This window comes from Triturus cristatus, chromosome 5_2, assembly GCF_964204655.1.
Source record: "Triturus cristatus chromosome 5_2, aTriCri1.1, whole genome shotgun sequence".
In the NCBI taxonomy this organism is placed as follows: domain Eukaryota; kingdom Metazoa; phylum Chordata; class Amphibia; order Caudata; family Salamandridae; genus Triturus; species Triturus cristatus.
The window spans coordinates 349856337-349873772 of record NC_140588.1 but is presented as its reverse complement, the minus strand read 5'-3'; the positions used below and the strand labels follow the sequence as shown (position 1 = coordinate 349873772).

The 17436-nt window shown below is 43.0% G+C and overlaps 1 protein-coding gene across 6 annotated transcripts in view; it reads right to left on the bottom strand.

Annotated features, from left to right (window-relative positions):
- Positions 1-17436, bottom strand: part of EXOC2 (exocyst complex component 2) — a 1204847-nt gene that overhangs the window by 523506 nt on the left and 663905 nt on the right. For all 6 annotated transcript variants that reach the window (XM_085607146.1, XM_085607144.1, XM_085607148.1 and 3 more), the window contains one exon: positions 3839-3960. In XM_085607146.1, coding sequence (XP_085463272.1) covers positions 3839-3960 — 122 coding nt within the window. The remainder of the gene's footprint in view (positions 1-3838; positions 3961-17436) is intronic.

Here is a 17436-nt window from a genome sequence, read left to right as displayed (position 1 = left end):
TGTCCGTCTACAGGGAGAAACCGAGAAGCTACAGATCTAAAATAGGACGAAGGCATCTGACTTTTTTGGCATAGGAAATAAAAGGAGCGACAACCATTTCTGCTTTCTGAGGCCGGGACTTTCGCTATGGCATCTTTTGCCAAAAAACAGCCTGTGGTCCTTTGAAAGCTGCCCTGATGAGGGTGGAAGATGCAGTGGCCCGTTGAATTATCTGCAGGAGCCACCTGTTGAATATTATGGCCTGACACCACTGGAGAAAATGGCTTGATTTTGCCTCCTGCAGTGTGGTTGTGTGCCTCTAGGGACAAATTAATCTGCTTTGAGGCTGCTGCTGGAGGGGCGAGGGGCTGGACGGTTTACTGTTCCTGCAGGGCTGGATCTCCGGCCCACCTCGAACGGATGAGGATGACTATTGCTGGAGTGATGGATTTTGATGTTGCCTGTAAGCAAAGCTCATGGTTATGTTACATAAAGGGTGAAGCTGTTGAAAATACTGCCTGGTGAGTGTGGAAAGACCCAGGGAGTGCATTGTGGCTCTGCTTTCTTTGCAACGCTCTAGTGCAGAATGGGTCTTCTTACCAAAAAAGCAAAACCCGTTGAAAGGCATTTCCATGAGTGTACGTCGCCTGAGAAGCCCTTGAATCTCATCCATGTGTGGAGTCTGAGCGCCAGTACTGACTGATCTGTCGAAGCAGTCCGTATTGTCCAGTCCTGATGTAATAATGGATTAGGCTGTGTGTTGGCCATCCTTTATAGTTTGCGCCAGGTTAGCACACAATTCCTCTGGGAGTGCTGGCAAAAATCTCCACAACCTTGTGCCATAATGCTTGGGAGTTACTAGCCAGCAAGCAGCTGGCGCAAAGTGGTCAAATGTCGAGGCTAACTGAGGAGAACATCAGTTTCCAGAGTGCCTCAATTCCCCTTGATTCTCTGTCTGGAGAGGTTGTAAAAAACAAATTGGGATTACCCTGCTAGTAGATACCTGAACTACCAGGCTCTCAGGAGTAGGGTGCTGCGTCAGGAAGGCATGGTTACCTGGAACAGATCTGTGCTGTCATGCTACCTGCTTGTTTACAGTTGGAGAGGAACAAGCTTTAGCTCAAGTACCCTGGAGAGTGTCAGTCATTACTTCGTTAAATTAAGAGGTCTGCCCAGGCTGTGAGACTTCAGTAAGGATGCTGGGTTTCACCTCAAAAGATGGAAATTCTAAGTCTAAAACGGCAGCTGTTCGTTTGATGACTAAAGTAAATAAAGCCATCTCTTCCATTGAAGAGCCAGGGGCAGAACCCAACTCTGTGTCAGAAGAAGTGTCCTATCAACTGGTCTCTTGTAGATTCAGAAAAAGTAGTCATCATAATATGAGGGAAATTCATCCTCATCATTAGCGTCATCACCAAAGCTGGTTGACTTTCGTCAGACTCCGATCCGAAAAGTTGTTCAAGCGCTGGAGTTTGGCTCCTAGGCAAAGATGCTGTTTTGACTCAGAATGCAGTGGGGCAGGGTGCGTCAGAACTGTTTCAGGGTATGACCTCAGCCGAGGTCGAGAGGGATTCAGTTCGGAGTCAGACAGGAGGTTGGGATCAGCATCCATCGGTGGCATCTAGGCCAGTGTCAACGTGGCAGGAACCAGCATGGATCCAAGCAGTGCTGGCCGTGGAGTTGCCTCCGGAAATGAAGCTAAACCCAAAGCGAGTTTGGGAGGCATAGATTGTGTCTAGCGAGGACCCACCAGCAGTAAACCGACTTAAGGCCCCAGGGGATCCATAGGACCCAAAAGCACACATCAGGGAGCCAGCAAGATTTCAATGATTTGCAACATGGTTTCTTTGAATGCCTTAATCTTTTGAGGCATCGCTCATGGCCCTAGAAATTCGGGATGCAACAGGATCAGCTGCGGAAATTGGCTCCTCTGTAGAGGACCAGGAGTGAACCTGAGGAGCACCTCGACACCCTCACGGTTTCTCAGAAGGCGAGTGGCAAGGGTGGGAGGAGACCTGGTTAAACTTCTTATGCTTATTTCAGGAAGACCTGCCGTGAGAGAGGCCTCAAGAATGAGAACGGTTCTGTGCTCTTGACTTCAAGCTAGAGCAGGGCTCACATGATTTTCTACAGTGTTCAGAGACATACATTTTGGGTTCACAATCCCTGATTGCCTTCAGGTGCATAAGGGCACACTTCTCATGACTAGGAGTCGTGGGCCATACCCAAACACCACAGACACACTTTGAGTGTATTCTGTCACACTACTTGTGACAGTCCCTATAAGGCTTAAACCCAGCAGCCATAGGAAGGGATATTTCCTTGCACACTGTAGAAGACTTTCAGGAAAAAAACTAATTAATTGACAAGAAAAAGTAAGGAGTTGGCTCCGGATTCACATACAAAGACGTGGACCGAAAATAATTGATGTCAGTGAGCTTGGATGATGCTTATATGCAGCTCCAGCCGTCTCTACTGGGGTGGAATGGAGTCAACAGAGGCTATGCTGAATAATGTTCTAGATCCAGTCTGGTACCTGCAGATATTTTAAAGGTGAGAAATCTGCAGTTAGAATTATCAATCAGAAGTGACTATTAACATCTGTAGTCATCTTCACTCTATCAATCAGTAAGCCCATCAACATGCCTAAACCTACAAGAAAAGATGCATCAGGTACACCAGTGTTTTGCTGAAGAGAGCAGAATGACCTGACACCTCATGCAAAACTTCACACGATCTTCATACAGATGTGAACCTGCAGATCTTATAGCTTACAAAAGTTAATGGAAGCCACTAGCCTTTATCGCTCAACTCCTATCTAAAACAAACTCTGCACTGTCCATGGCCATGAAGATAATATGGTCTCTGCTTCTTTCAACAGAGAGAGATGCAGTCTTCTACCAATTTCAACCTTGGGGATATGGGCCTTGCAGTGCTTCATTTGAGCCAGTGGTTGCAGGCACTGGGCGGCAACAACACTCACTTTTGGGAACTGGGACTTTGACCGAGAGCAACAGAAAGAAAAGAGGGAAAGAAGGAGTAAGAGAAAGACAGGAAAATGTGAGCGATGGAAGAGAGCAGGGAGGAAAGAAGAGCCTACAACAGTGAGATAAAGAGACAGTAGGTTTAGGGTCAGGGAAGAAGAAGCAAGAAGTGGAATCGGGACAAAGCAGTTTTGGTACCTGGCAGCACAAGAGGCACACTCTTGAGAAAAAACCTTGGTAACTTGCAGTTATTTATTTATTTTTTTACACATTAAGCAGTGGGACCTGGAAGGAATTAAAATCATTTTCCTGCTATTTCAGACACATAATATTTAGATGATTTTACACTCCCACTCCCACTACAAAGACATATGAAGGCAGCCATGTGGGGGCCTGTTATTAGTTATGAGGGTGACTACCTAGCTTTAACATTCTGTTTGCAGCATTCCTAGGTCAGTGGCATTACATTAGCCCCTGTGGTGCAGGGGGCATCCAAACTCCAGGGGGCCCCCTTTGGCACTGTGTACAGGCGGCTGGCCCCCAGCCTGAGGGCTCTTGACTGGGTCCAGGGGTGGGGTGGGGCTCCATGTACTGTGCAGGGGGCCCCCTCAAGTTTCGTTACACTACTGGCCTGGGTGGTATTTGATATGGGTTCCAAACATTTTCAACTTGGGTTCAACATCTGGTTGGAAACTGGATTTGGGGGAATAAGACTATTCCTGCATGCCCTACCACTAGTCATGGAATGTATTTCGATTCTTCTTGGGTAACAATAATTCAGAAGTCATTTCAATAACAATTTCATCGCAATAATAAATCATAAAGACAGAGAACAGTCCATTTAGAAAACTGTAGCATTTGCATAAAAATCTTACCTTCAGCAGTGTGTTGTAAGGTAACCTTGATGCAGCGTACTCGAAGATCCAAGATAAGATCTTGGATTGTTTGCAACATATCGTTCGGAATTTCAAGGGCAGTTAGAGATTCATAGCAAAGCCTAAGGAATAAAGCATTAAACAAATAAATTGGGTTGTAACCTCCAGGACTACAGACATAAGAGTATCAATGTGCACTTAATTGTTATCTCCTGCAAATAGATAATAGTTTGCCATTAATTGCTGCACCAGAATAGGCCTCTGAATATACCACCGATATTCCAAAGGGAATCCTCATAATCCAGACAACGACTGAAGTAAGCCCCAAGATGCAGTAACAAAGTAATGTTCGTTTCATCTTTGCAAAAGCAGTACAAGTTGTCATCTTGATGTAAAACGCAAAACATTTATGTTGCTTCTGGTACTTTTTGGGGTATTTGCTTCAAACAAGCAAGGGTCTAGTTCTCAGAAGAGAACATGTTAAGCAACTCTATTTTATGCCCTATTGACCGGTTAAAAATAACAGCCTGAATGCCTCAATGAATCTACCTGGTGACAGAAATGCTTTCACCTGAAGGTGCTGATAATCTGAATCAGCCACTGTTACAATAGAAAATAACTTGACCTCTTACGCCCTTCAGATTCCCAGGTAGTTGGGAACATATTACAGATAAGACGAGCACAAATGAGGAAAACAAAGAAGGAGAAAAGGAGTCCAGTACATTTTTAGGCCTGGCCTTAGCTAAGAATGTTTGGTTTTACTCAAATTAGATTATATAAATATTATACTCACTCACTCAAAGGGGCTTTCAGCCAGCCCTTTTCCATCTGTTGCCCTGTTTATCTGTCATTCACATTTTTTAGGTCTCGCCTAAGCAGCACGCATGCGCTGACCAGGAGATGACCTTTAGAAATTGGTCAGCTCTTTTTCAAGCACTCGTGCTTGTGCTGGCATCCAGCTTGCGGGAGTGACCAGCGGCGCGTGCGCTAATTGAAAACAAATGGTCCGCGCGCCGCTGCTCGCTCCCGCAAGGTGGACGCCAGCACAAGCACAAGTGCTGCTTGATCGCGTGATGATGGCTCTTGACTCCTCCCCTAGCTCCAGGATCGCTTCAAGTTTCTTAGAGCTTGTTATTTAAATGTTTGTCTCCCCCGGCGCACACTCCCCTTGTGCTGCGTGCGGAGGTCAGCATTTCAAGAGAACCAGCGCTGATGTTCATGCAGGGCAGAGGATTATGGGCTCATTGCCTTGATGTGGAGTTGCACACATTGTGTAAAACAGGACACAGTTTAACTCCTGATGCTGTAATCTGGAGCTGCGATTGATGCTATTTCGGGTGCCTTGCATTTCCGGTGCACCTGGCCGGTGTGCAGCTTTAAATAATTACTGAGACATTTCCATTTTAGTCTGACCTGTTGCCAAGTGGTGTGAAAGATTTATACAAGGCCTGCTTGTGAGCCAGGGTGCTGTAGTTGGAAAGGAGGGGTGCATTTACCTTGCCGCTTCCTGCAAGTATACGGCCTAGTTTGATTCTCTGATGGACCTCAGCATCAAGAGGCCGTACCAGAAACATACAGTGTGCTAAAATAGGAAATATACTGAATTCGAAAATATACCGGCATCCATGCACAAAACATATTAAGAATATGCATTATTGTGTATTTCTTTCAGAATCTTCCTATAGGCCATGTAAGACCTTAGTGCCTGATCACCAAAGATCTCAAACAACTTAGCAGCCAAAACAAGAATTTGTGGAAGTAGCTCTAAGTGTATTACGGGGGTTAGCCTTAGCAAAGACTGGTTGTTTGAATGTGTTCTGGGATGGCAGTGTTTACAGACTCTATTTGAGTCTTTTTATGAATGGGATTTCAAGGTGGGGGGGGGATAGTAATATTCCGAATTGTATAGAATTGGTTCCTCTTTGTAAGTGTACTTGATGGGCGTGTGGAGATTGCAAGTTTACGCCTAGGTGCACTTTTAGACTTCCTGCATGGTTGTCTCGTGTTGGTTTGTGCGATATTTTTAGGATGTCCACATTAGATTAATTTGTGTATAGTGAATTTAAATAGTTGAGCACCCTAGAGCAATCTCTCGCTTCCCATAAGAAGGGGATATCCAGGCTTTGGGTGTGATATGGTAACAGTTTACATAGCCAATAGGTCTTGTCTTTGGGACTTTATAAGTATTTAATTATGCAGCACAATATCCTTGGTGCAACATCAACTGTTGCATGGCTACACACTTATAATGTCCCAAAGGCGAGACCAATTGGCTATGCCAATTCTTGTTTCTGCTAGCTACAATATACAGCATGGGATAATGTGTTAGCCTACTCAGCCACTGGATAACTCCACTGTGAGTAATGGCTTTCTTCTCTTTCACAAGGAGCACATACTAAAGCAAAATAGTTTCATTCAGGGACTCCTTTGGAGGTGTATGCTTTTTGAGGCCCAAAAATGTTTTTTGCGTTTAGCAATGTTCTTTTATTTTTATTTTCTAGATTAGTGAAAACAAAGTTTTACAAACCAAAAGAAGCACTGGCAAAGCAAAAAGTCGGACAGCCAACACAACATCTATAGGCTTTGCAAATGCCTGTTTACATAGTATTTAAAATTACAGGAAAAGGAGCAGAGACAATATAGATGAAATGATTTGTCAATAATCTCGTATTTGATGAATTAAGAAAAGCTAAGTTAGAACTGATACCGTCTCGTTCAAAAGCTAAAATCTCGATCACATCCAGACCATATCCCCTCAAGCTATAAGCAAAAAATGCTCTGTCTAAATTAAGTATCCATCCTAAAACTTACTTCAGTAAAGCAATGTTAGCACAAAGAATGGGTGGTGTCCCACTCATTTGCTCCAGGTTTACCCGATAGGAAAATGGATTTGGTGTGACATTTCTTGTCTTTGCTCTCCCGTGAAAGTCCGGGAACTCCTTTCGCAAGGACCTCAAACTAGTTAAGTAAGAAAGACAACCACTATTAGTATTCAATTGTTTGGATTCTGCCATAATGAGGCATAGGTAATGCATTAGGTAAAGCCTTTGAAGGATCATTTAAATACAAAAACTCTAAGCTTTGATCAAATTGACAATGGAGTTTTTGGGGACCTGTTTGTCTGGGAAAATGCAACTCCAAGTTATAAAAAGCCAAACAGAATTGAAACTGAACAATCTATTAGAAAGAACATTACCAAAGGTAAATAAGTAATTCTTCTAGTGGAAGGGTGCAGCTGAAGATCCTTACGTAAACTACTCACAAAGAATCCTTCCAGGAGAAAAGATTACAAATATCAGGACTTACTCCAAATGAAACTAGTGAGGAACTCTACTGAAGTGGGAGGACTCTTCTGTCTATGTCCAAGGACAAGTTTTTATGAAAGAATGTGCTGAAGCCGCTAAAGATAATTTCTGGACAGGCACTACTCCCAACAATGTGGAGTTGCCACAAACTCTCTCATAGTGTGGGCTTGGAAAGACTTAGCTGAAGTCTTACCACCCAAGTCGTACAAGTTTTTGGTTGCCAAATAAATCCATTAAGAGAGATAGTCTCTCTATGCACACCTTTTGCCTGCCTAGCTTTGTGGCAAATGAAAAGATTTTCATCAATATGAAATGAACTACTAAAGTGAATGAAGTTACTGATCGCCCTCCTCGTATCCTGTTGAATCTGGTCTATGCAGCCACTACTCCTTTTAAGTGATACACGTCAATCAATATTTCTGACGTGTGAACCCTACATGCCCTCTAACATGTGACATATAACCATATTTCTAACATGTGACATCTTTGCTATGCTTAAGGCCATGCAGAAAGCTAGATATTTCTACAATTCACATTCAGAAAAGATACCAATGGTGTCTATTCCTGACGACGAGGAAAGCAAAAAGGTGAAGGATGGAATGCTTGAATTATTCTCAACCACTGGTAATTACTCTGGGCTGAATTCCAATCTATAACTTTTTTGGCCCCTTATGCCACCCCAGAGAAGAGACAATCTCATGCAAATCAGGAAAGGTCCTGCTCCTATAGGAACAGTCTAGCTCCAATTAGAAAGCCAGGTTCCCTCTGCAGGGAAAACAAGCAATCCCAGAATCATTTGGTTTATTGGATCTCATAAGCGAGAAGCAGTTTTATTATTATAGCACAGTGAGCACAGGACCCACATTTTGACATACCCGTCGAACTTGGAGCATTGAACTGGGGGGAAAACATAAATCTGAAGGGAAAAATTCTTGAATTAATCTCTGCCACTGCCAACTACTCTTGAGCTACATTCCAGTACATCTTTTTTTTGCCCTTTGTGCCACTCCTAACAGGAACCACCACCCTGGCAATGGGCACAGGCAAATATGGAGTGAGTGCATCAGTATCAAACTAATCAAAGCAGCTTCTTATTGCTTGGCTCCCTAGGCAGGTATCAGTGTGAGATTATCTCTGCTAAAGCAGGAATATTGGAAGACATATGCTTTCCCAAACCTATTAGAAAATATGTTCAAGCGTTCACCTTCTGTCAACTTATAAAGTCTTTTACAGCTACTAGGCCCATTTCCACTCCTTTCACAAAGGAAACTTTGAAACTGTTTATCTCAACAATATTGGGCCACTGCCGCCTGTCAGGCAATACAATTATGCTCTGGTTGTGGTCAATTCATGTTCTATTTTCATGTGGGTCATTGAAGACTGGCAGTGCCTTATAGAAACGGGAAAATGTAAGGCCTTCCATTCAGCTGATAGTCCAGCATTTGCAGAAACAGCTTTTGCTGATGCTCTTATAGTTAGTTTGCTGTTCTTGCACCTACTCTATCCAAAGTTGAATGGCATAGCTGAAACAGCCAACGGTGCACTAAAATAAGTCTTGCCATATTCCATGGAACCTACAGAGTAATTTGAAGATATGGGACCTGTCACATACAAAATCTCCCAGCTAACTCACAAACCTACAGTAGAGGAACACCACATCAATTTGTGGAAAAACCCTACAGCATGGCTTGGTAGGTATGAGACAGGAGCTATCATCTTCTATTGATTCCAATTGATTTAAGAACTCCAGGAACATTGCAAGAACTCAAACAAATCCACTGCAAAGAAGCCTGAAAAAGGTGACCTCTGGATGCCAATGCACCATGTTGGCCTTGTCTTTTCCACTCTGTTGGGAAGAGCAATCAAACTCAACACTAACCTGTGTAAGTTTGTGAGACTTCATCCATATCGCATCCCAGGAGAACAAAGAGAAACCATGGCCCATGAGATCGCCACTATGTTTTTCTTAGACGTTGCTCAGCCTTTTAACACTGAATGATCCTCAGCTATAATACTGTTCACAGAGCAGAATGGCACCATACGATTTTGCATTGACTTCAGGTATGTAAAAAAATAATCCAGATTTTACACCTACCTCGTGGTTGGGATGTATGAGTTTATTGAGAAACTAGGAGGAACCCTCACTAGAAGTATTTGTAGCTGCTCTTCAAACAATCAGGCTAATACAAAACCCTCGTTAGAATACCCAAAGGGCTTTACCAGATTAAGGTTCTTCCTTTTGGACTCCATGGAGGCCAACACCCATTTCAATATTTTATGGATCACCTGTTACAAACATATAATGCTTAAATTTCTTAATTCCTGGATGATATCATAGTCTTTAAGCGAATGAAGAAATATGCTGTGAAAATTCTTAGACCCATCCTCACTGCCATAGGACAGGAAGGCTTCACTGTCAATCCTGCCAAAGTTCTAGCTACCCCTAAAGTTAGATTTTTAGTAAATGGACAAAAAAGCCACAACAAGATACAACTGCAGCCATACAAAACATAGCCATACCTATGATAAACAGAGAAGTCAGATTCGTTTTAGGGTTTATTGATTATCAGAGATCTATCCGATCCTCTTGTGATAGGGAAACACCAATCAAAGAGATATTAAAGAAAAATGTCCCATCCACAGAACAGCAGGGTCTGAACACCACAGGGCTTTCTTTGATGTTGTTATAAACCTTATCAAAAGGATATGGCCTTCCATGCCCGTATTTGTCTAGCCTTTTGTACTCCAGATTGAGGAGTGGGGATGTTCTCTCTCAACAGTTCCTTGATCGGATAAATCACATCTTCTTTGCCAGCAGAGAGCTGTTACCCCTTGAGTTATACTAAACTATATTATAAAACGAATGCTTGGGATTTAATAGCTTTGCATTTCACTATTGTTAACATTTCACAAGGACTCCAACATCAAGGCTTTTATCCTTACAACCTTTTTTCATTTTTTAGTGATCTATTTGCTTGGTACTTCTCATGGGGAACATGGATAACCCATCCTGATGTACTCAGTTTTGCAATGCCTTATTGTCAGGGATTGTTGGGTGAGGCGACTGTCATTGTCTCATGCGGGACGGGTGAAGCTAGTATGGTTTTGGCCACTGTAATAAATCCGAGTCCCACATCGAGAACAATGGAGAGTGGTCATGACATTTCAGGGATGAGAGGATCAATGTGTGGTCGAAATTTGGCAATCAGCTACCCAGGACCACAGTGAAGTTCATCTTGCTACCATAGAATCAGGGAGATGGTTAGAAGATGCTGAAAGCAAAGGGATCTCTACCTGTGTTGGCTCCCAGGCAGGGAAGATGGCAGTAATGGATTGGACAGGAGATGATCGCTACCCTCATAGTGCAGGATAATATTTGTACCAATTCACCAGATTTTTCCTGCAGAAACAATTGCACAAGTGGTCACACTACTTCCTCCATGAATGTCCAAGAGAGGAAAATGAGCTGGATAGCATTTTAAAGGTGGGGGAGCTCAATAAAACACACAGGATCTTCTGCCTTGTAGTAAGTAGGACATAGATACCTGGGGTAAAGAGAAACCTTAGTATAAATCGGAGGGAGTTGGGAGAGAAGGGATAGGACAGACAAGCGAAGCGGTCCCTTCCACTGTCTTCATTGCTAAGCTCTCGGATATCTAAATGAAACCAGCTTGCAAATGGGAGCCCAGAGAAGGGTATGCATTCTGCTCCTGCTAAATTGAATCTTTGAAAGAGACTGACAGCAGTGACATCATAACTGAGTACAACAAAATAGTTACTTATCTTTCAGAGTAGTTTTGTAGAGTGAAGAATTGTCTGGATTCACATGCTGTGCAACTAGTGCATTTATTTTTTTCCTCTGTGAGCAGTGTCGATTATTTGGTGTCATGTCCATTCCGTTTAAGACATCAACCGTACGCTCCTTAAGCCCCTCTATGTGGTAGGCATCTTAAGATTCTTTTTTATTCTGACAACTCCTTCCTTTGCCTGGGCTTCTTATTTCCTTCTATATATTGCTTACACATTTTGTCTTCAAATTTACATATTTTCAAGGAGATGGCAGGAACACATGTGAATCTTCAAGCTGCAAAACGACTCCTCCAGGTACATAGCCATATCGTTTAGGAGTGTGAATATTTCCACATGCTGGGCATCAACTCTGTAGCGGTACTCACCCTCCTTGGGAGTCTGGTTTGAAATGAGTGCATATTTGCGAACAGAAGCTTTGCCCCACAAGTGCCTCCTTGTTAGTCTGGAGAGCCATTCAATAACGTTTATTAAAGGTGTGCACAGAAGACGATGTGCCTGCCATACTGATGTCATTTATGGAAACATAAGCTATGAATGCCAGTATAGCTTTATTTTGAGTATGCTCTTGGTTTTATCTCTGTGCTATTCCTGGTGCCTAGAAGAAAGTCTGGATTGTCTGGACGATACATCTTGTGATAGTGCTCTTGGTTACCTATGAACTCATGCTTGCTGGTGCAAATGAGATAAAAACTGTCTTACCTTTCTGATTTGGCCTGTTTCCTGCAGATAATACAGGACTGCCCTTCTAACATGCAGTATGTAAATAGCTCTTATGCTTGCGATTTTGGCTGTTGGAAAAAGCAGACAGCTGTGTAGCTTGGCTGACATGAACATGTGAAATGACCTTTGACAGAAATGGTGGATTTGTCTTTAATATCATTGATCCATGTGTGTCTGCAAGTAAGGTTCTTGTTTTGAGTGCTTGCAGTTTACTAAATTTTAGCAAAGAAGTGATGGCAATCAGGAAGAGTATCTTGAATGTTAGGCATTTGAGTCCCACCTCATGCATAGGATCTAAAGGTCACCCGTTACCATCAGGTTTAAGGTTTTATAGTGGTGAGGGTGCTGACCTTAGTGGAGCTATTCTTTTTTGTTGCTCCTTCTATGAATCTCTTGATTACTGGAATGTTGCAGACACTTCTTCCTATAATGTTCCTTGTGTAGTAGGTCCCTCTTCTCATGTAGCAGATGTGTGAAGTACCTAACAATAGTAGTGTCTTGTGTACAACTGTCCCTAAGTTCTAATCGTTTTCATTTTGCGGGGTAGCATTTTCATGTGGCTTCTCTTAGGACTTCCCTGGATCTCTAGGGCAGTCCTAGGTGGCCAAACTCTAGGTCTTAGGGAGTTATGTCGCAAGGCTGGTTCCAGGTCTTATACCTGGCTCCTTTATATTGTCAACAAGTCTTTTAAAAAAAAAAAATATTTGTATTAACCATTTTATTGCAACAATTCATAATACAAAGAGAAAAGAGACATTGTCATTTTACCCCAATGTAAAAACACCCCAAACCCCACCCACCCCTTGCTACAAATTTGCACAAGGTCAATTTCATAAAGTAGTACAGATATCTCTTAATAAACACGCCCAAGACAGGAAACACAGGACTGAGATGCATAAATAAGGACCTAGAACAGACCTGAAGTGCAACATGCAAACATTTCTCAGCCTCTTGATTCTATCCATTTTATTAAAGAACTACACTGCCGTAGGCCCTTCCTTTTACTGCGGCGCCCTTACCTAGATGAGATAGCTTTTTCCAAATTACAAATTGAAAGGACCCGAGGTAACCATTGATGAAAAACTGGTGGGTTGTTGTCTGACCAGACCGAAGCAAAACAAAGTTGGAAAATAGTCATGGTGATAAGAACCAGTACCCTACCTCTTGCCAACTTTTCCCCATTTGATACACAGTGGGGGTCAGGGATACTTGAATATTTAGTCGTATGTTAAAAAAATCTATAATCTGGGTCTTAATGGATGTTAACGACGGGCACGCAGCAAAAATATGTACGAGATCAGCCCCCCTTAGTTGACATCTGGGGCATCGCGAGCCTTTACCATCCCCCCCATTTCATAATCCTGCTGGGAGTATAATAAAGCTGAAAACAGGTTTTATAATACTGTACTTGTAGCTTTGAGGATAATAAAACTGTTTGAGCCAGAGAGAAAGATTCCCAAAAACTAACTTCGGAAATGGCTAGTTGTTCTTGCCATTTCAATGAGTGTTTATCTGTATCATCCTTCATCGGTTTGTTGAGTAGGGAGTAAATAAATCATATGGAAGGTTTGTGATCAGATACCAAGACATCCATCAAGTCACACCTTTGAAATCCAATCGGGCCTCCTCCTTTACGGTTTAAAAAAATCCCTGGCATGGAGATACTTAAAAAAATCTTTCTGGCTGATTTCATATTAATTTCTTATCTCTTGAAACAACCTTATACCCGTGGGAGAGAAGAAGCAGCCCAACTTATTTAGGGCAGTTTTAATCCACTGTAAGGCAAGCTGGTCCCCGAAAAATGTTGGCAATACTTATTGTCTCTTATCGGGGTGTAGAAATGTAATCTACCCAAACCCATTAATTTTCGAACCGTTGACCAAACTTTAAAGGTGTTTAATAAAATCCTAAAGCGGACTCTTTTAGGTTTAAGTCTTTTTATTTGCATATAGTGAACAAAAAACAACAATGCAGTACATCCGTGTTCTCTACAGCGAGTCTGTCTACCAAATAGGGGCGTACTAATAGCTGAGAGCAACAATAGTGCCACAAAGCGGACTCTTTTAAAGTAATTGAGCTCAATTTGCCTCCATAAATTTCCCCATACCCCTTCGCAAATTAATAACTCAAACGGTGAGAGGAAATACTCAACTCCTATTTCTAAAAGAGGTTTCTCCTGCAACAGGGGACCTAGATTCTGTAGCAGAGAAGCCCAGTAATTTAATTTTAAATTTGGTAACCGCCTCTATCTTTTAGGGAGGGTCAAAAAAATGTAAGATCACCTCGGTTTTGCGTATGCCCACAAAAATCGGGAAATTAATTCATCAAGTTTTTTAAACCAGAGATTTCCTATCTCTAAGGGGATAGCGCGAAAAAGGACAGAATTTTAGGATTCAGAATCACTTTAATGACATTGCATCGGCCGGCCAGGGACAGACGTAGGTTATTCAACCTGTATAAATGTTTCTTCGATTTTTCAATAAAGGGCTCAAAATAATCTTTAATAATACTGTCCAGATTGGAAGAAATAGAAATTCCTAGATAAATTGCACTAGTGACTATCCTAGGGTCTACCAGGGAGATCTTATTATTATTATCCGGAAGCGGATAGTTTTTAAATCTCTCACCCTGGCACACAAAGCCTTGTACAGATCGGGAGCAAAATATCTCCAGGATAGGTTGTCTTTTTACCATCCGGCCAGATCGCTCAGGTCGGAAGCCTTGTTTTTTGCTGTAGTGCCCCGCGCGAAGAGAGCTCGCATCGGCGGCCGCTCCTTCAAATGTTTAGCGCCTCAGCTGTGGAATAAATTGCCTGTGGCCCTACGTAGCACTCCAAACTTGTTGGCTTTTAGGAAGGGGCTTAAAACCTGGCTTTTCACTTCTTAGTTTCAGGTTCTATTAGGTTTCCTCCTCTGTATCTTTCTGGTTATTTTTGTTGTTGTGTTCTATGATTAGTGTGCATTCTAAAGCGTCGGGACACTCTTTGGAGTAGCTGTACGCTATACAAAAACCTGCATAACATAACATAACATAACATAACCACAATAACTGTTTATCCCTTATTTAACAAATACCCCGAGACACGCGAGAACTCGCCAGCCTCTTTCTCAATTTTGACTAGTGCTGTAGATGGTTCAGGTGTAACTAGGGCTATATCATCAGCATATGTGAGAGATTTTGTCCTCCAGCCATTAAAAACCAATGGAGGAATACTCACATTAAGCTCTAGTCTGCGTATAAATGGGTCTAAGTAGAGGCCGAACAAAAGTGGGGAGCATGGACACCCCTGTCTAGCCCCCCCCTTGAAATCTTGAATGACTCCGAACGTTCTCCTGCCACAAAGACCCTAGAGTCTGGTTTGAAATATAGAGCCTTAATAGCTAACCAGAACTCAGGGCCAATGTTAACCTTCTTTAGCAATTTACACAGGTCGCGCCAGGAGAACCAATCAAAAGCCTTCTCTGCGTCTAGCAGGATCAAGGCCACAGGGTCTCCCGCCATCTGGGCTGCGTTGAATAGGGTGATTACACGTCTGATGTGATCCGTGGTGCTTCTCCCGGGTAGAAACCCACGTTGACATCCAGTTACTGCTTTGCTGATCACGGGGGACAAATGGGATGCAAGAATCTTTGAATATATTTTAGAATCCCCATTTATCAAGGTGATAGGTCTGAAGGACCCAAACTCCATAGCGACTTTATCTATTTTTTTTTAAATTTTATTATTTTTATTAAAAACATAGGGCATCAACAATTCACATGATCTGTACAACTTGATATCCTGGCCCACACCAATACATTTTTATCTGTATGAAAGCAATACGTGAGCACAACTCCAGTGAACTTCCGACAACATTCCCTCCTACCGCCCCCATCCCCTGTCCTCCAACATCTCTAATCTGACCTTTGTACATTATCTAATCCTGGTGGGTCACAAATATACCCTCTGAATTTATTCCAATCTCCCCAGACTCTTGCCCATTTCTGGGGGCACCCTCGATGCACATACACCGCCCTTTCTGCTACCATGGCTTCATCCATGTCCTTACACCAGTCTCGCAGTGTAGGTACCTCAGTCGATCCCCACCTCCGTGCAATATTCCTTTTAGCAACCACGGTTCCCATCGTTACCCAGTCCTGCGCTGGGTGGGTTAGATCAGTCGGCTCCCATATGTTTAACAAGCATTGTTTCGGTTCTGTAAGCACTGATTCCGCCACGGTTTGTGACATAGTCCTCATTATCTTGATCCAATATGCCCTAATTTTCTGACATTCCCATATCGTGTGATAGAAGGTGCCCTCCTCCCCACAATCCCTCAGACAAAATGAGTGTGTTGCCATTCCTATTTTAAAGAGGGTCACTCTAGTATAATATGTACGATGAAGTACTTTTAATTGTATCAGCCGCAGGCGTGCCGGTATGGCCACCTCCCGAGGGGATGAGAGCGCCTCCTGCCACTCACCATCATCCAGCTCTCCCAGGTCTACTACCTATTTCCGTTTAAGTGCCACCATAGGGTCCGGCAAATTGTTCACTAGCTTACGATAGGTGAATGAGGTGGCCCTTTTATGCATATATTCAGTTAATAATCTATCCTCCAAGGGTGTGGCCTCAGCCAGGATGGTACCTGTGGGTATTGTTGCCTGTAGCGCGTGTCTCACCTGCATATATCTGTATAATTCCGACACAGCAAGTTTATACTTGGCCTGCAAGTGTTCAAACGGTATTACCGCGCCCTGTTTCCAGAGATCCCCCACCGTGGATATGCCTATCACATCCCATTTATCAAAACCTTTACTATGCTTCAGCCGTCCAAGACGCTGAGACGTCCAGAGCGGTGTCATTTGCATAATAACCCCACTCCAACCCAACCTGGCATGTGCCTCGTACCATATACGAACCGTGTTTGCTGTTGGCCCGATCAGCTATCAATTTATCTATTTTTAAAACACCACAATCTTTGCTTGAGACAATGAGGGTGGGGTGTTGTGTCCCTCAAAGATATGGGTGAACAAGCTAGTTATGCAGTCCCTCAATTCAGGCGCAAATACCCGATACAATTCTGCTGGGATGCCATCGACCCCAGCAGCCTTCCCATTAGCCAGAGAAAAAAATAGCAGTAGAGATTTCTTGCCACGGGGACTTCCCTCTAGCCCTCTAAATCTTGGAGAAAGTGTTGAATCAATATAACTGATTACGCCGGTGTCCTCCCCCTCACTGGTTTCCAAATACAATGCCTGGTAAAATCTTTTAAACGCCATCCGTACTCCAGCCGGATTGGTCATATTACCCTGTACCGGATCCCGTATTTCCCTGACTGCATTTTGGTTACCCTTCTGTTTCACCCTTATAGCGAGGGTATAACCGACCTGTTCACTACATTCGTAAACTTGTTCCCTCCAGACTGTAAATATGTCTGCTACTTTTGCAGACGTAATCTCATTGATAGCTGATTTGGCAATTGTGACCCCCATCTGAGCCTCTTGGATATTCGGTCCCTGCTGTGTGGCAGTTATTAGTTTCCTCTTTTCCCGATCTAGTATGGCATATAGTTCCTGCATTCTCCTTTTTTCCTTCTTCACCCGGGTTAAGGTGAAATGGAGAGTTTCTCCCACGATCCCCGCTTTCAGTGTATCCCAGACAATTTCCAGGGTGGCGCTGCCTAAGTTCTCTCTTTGAAATAGCAGGATCCATTTCCTCATGTGGGTAATGTTAATGATATTAACCAATAATGCACTTTCAAAGCTCCAATTATTACCCTTT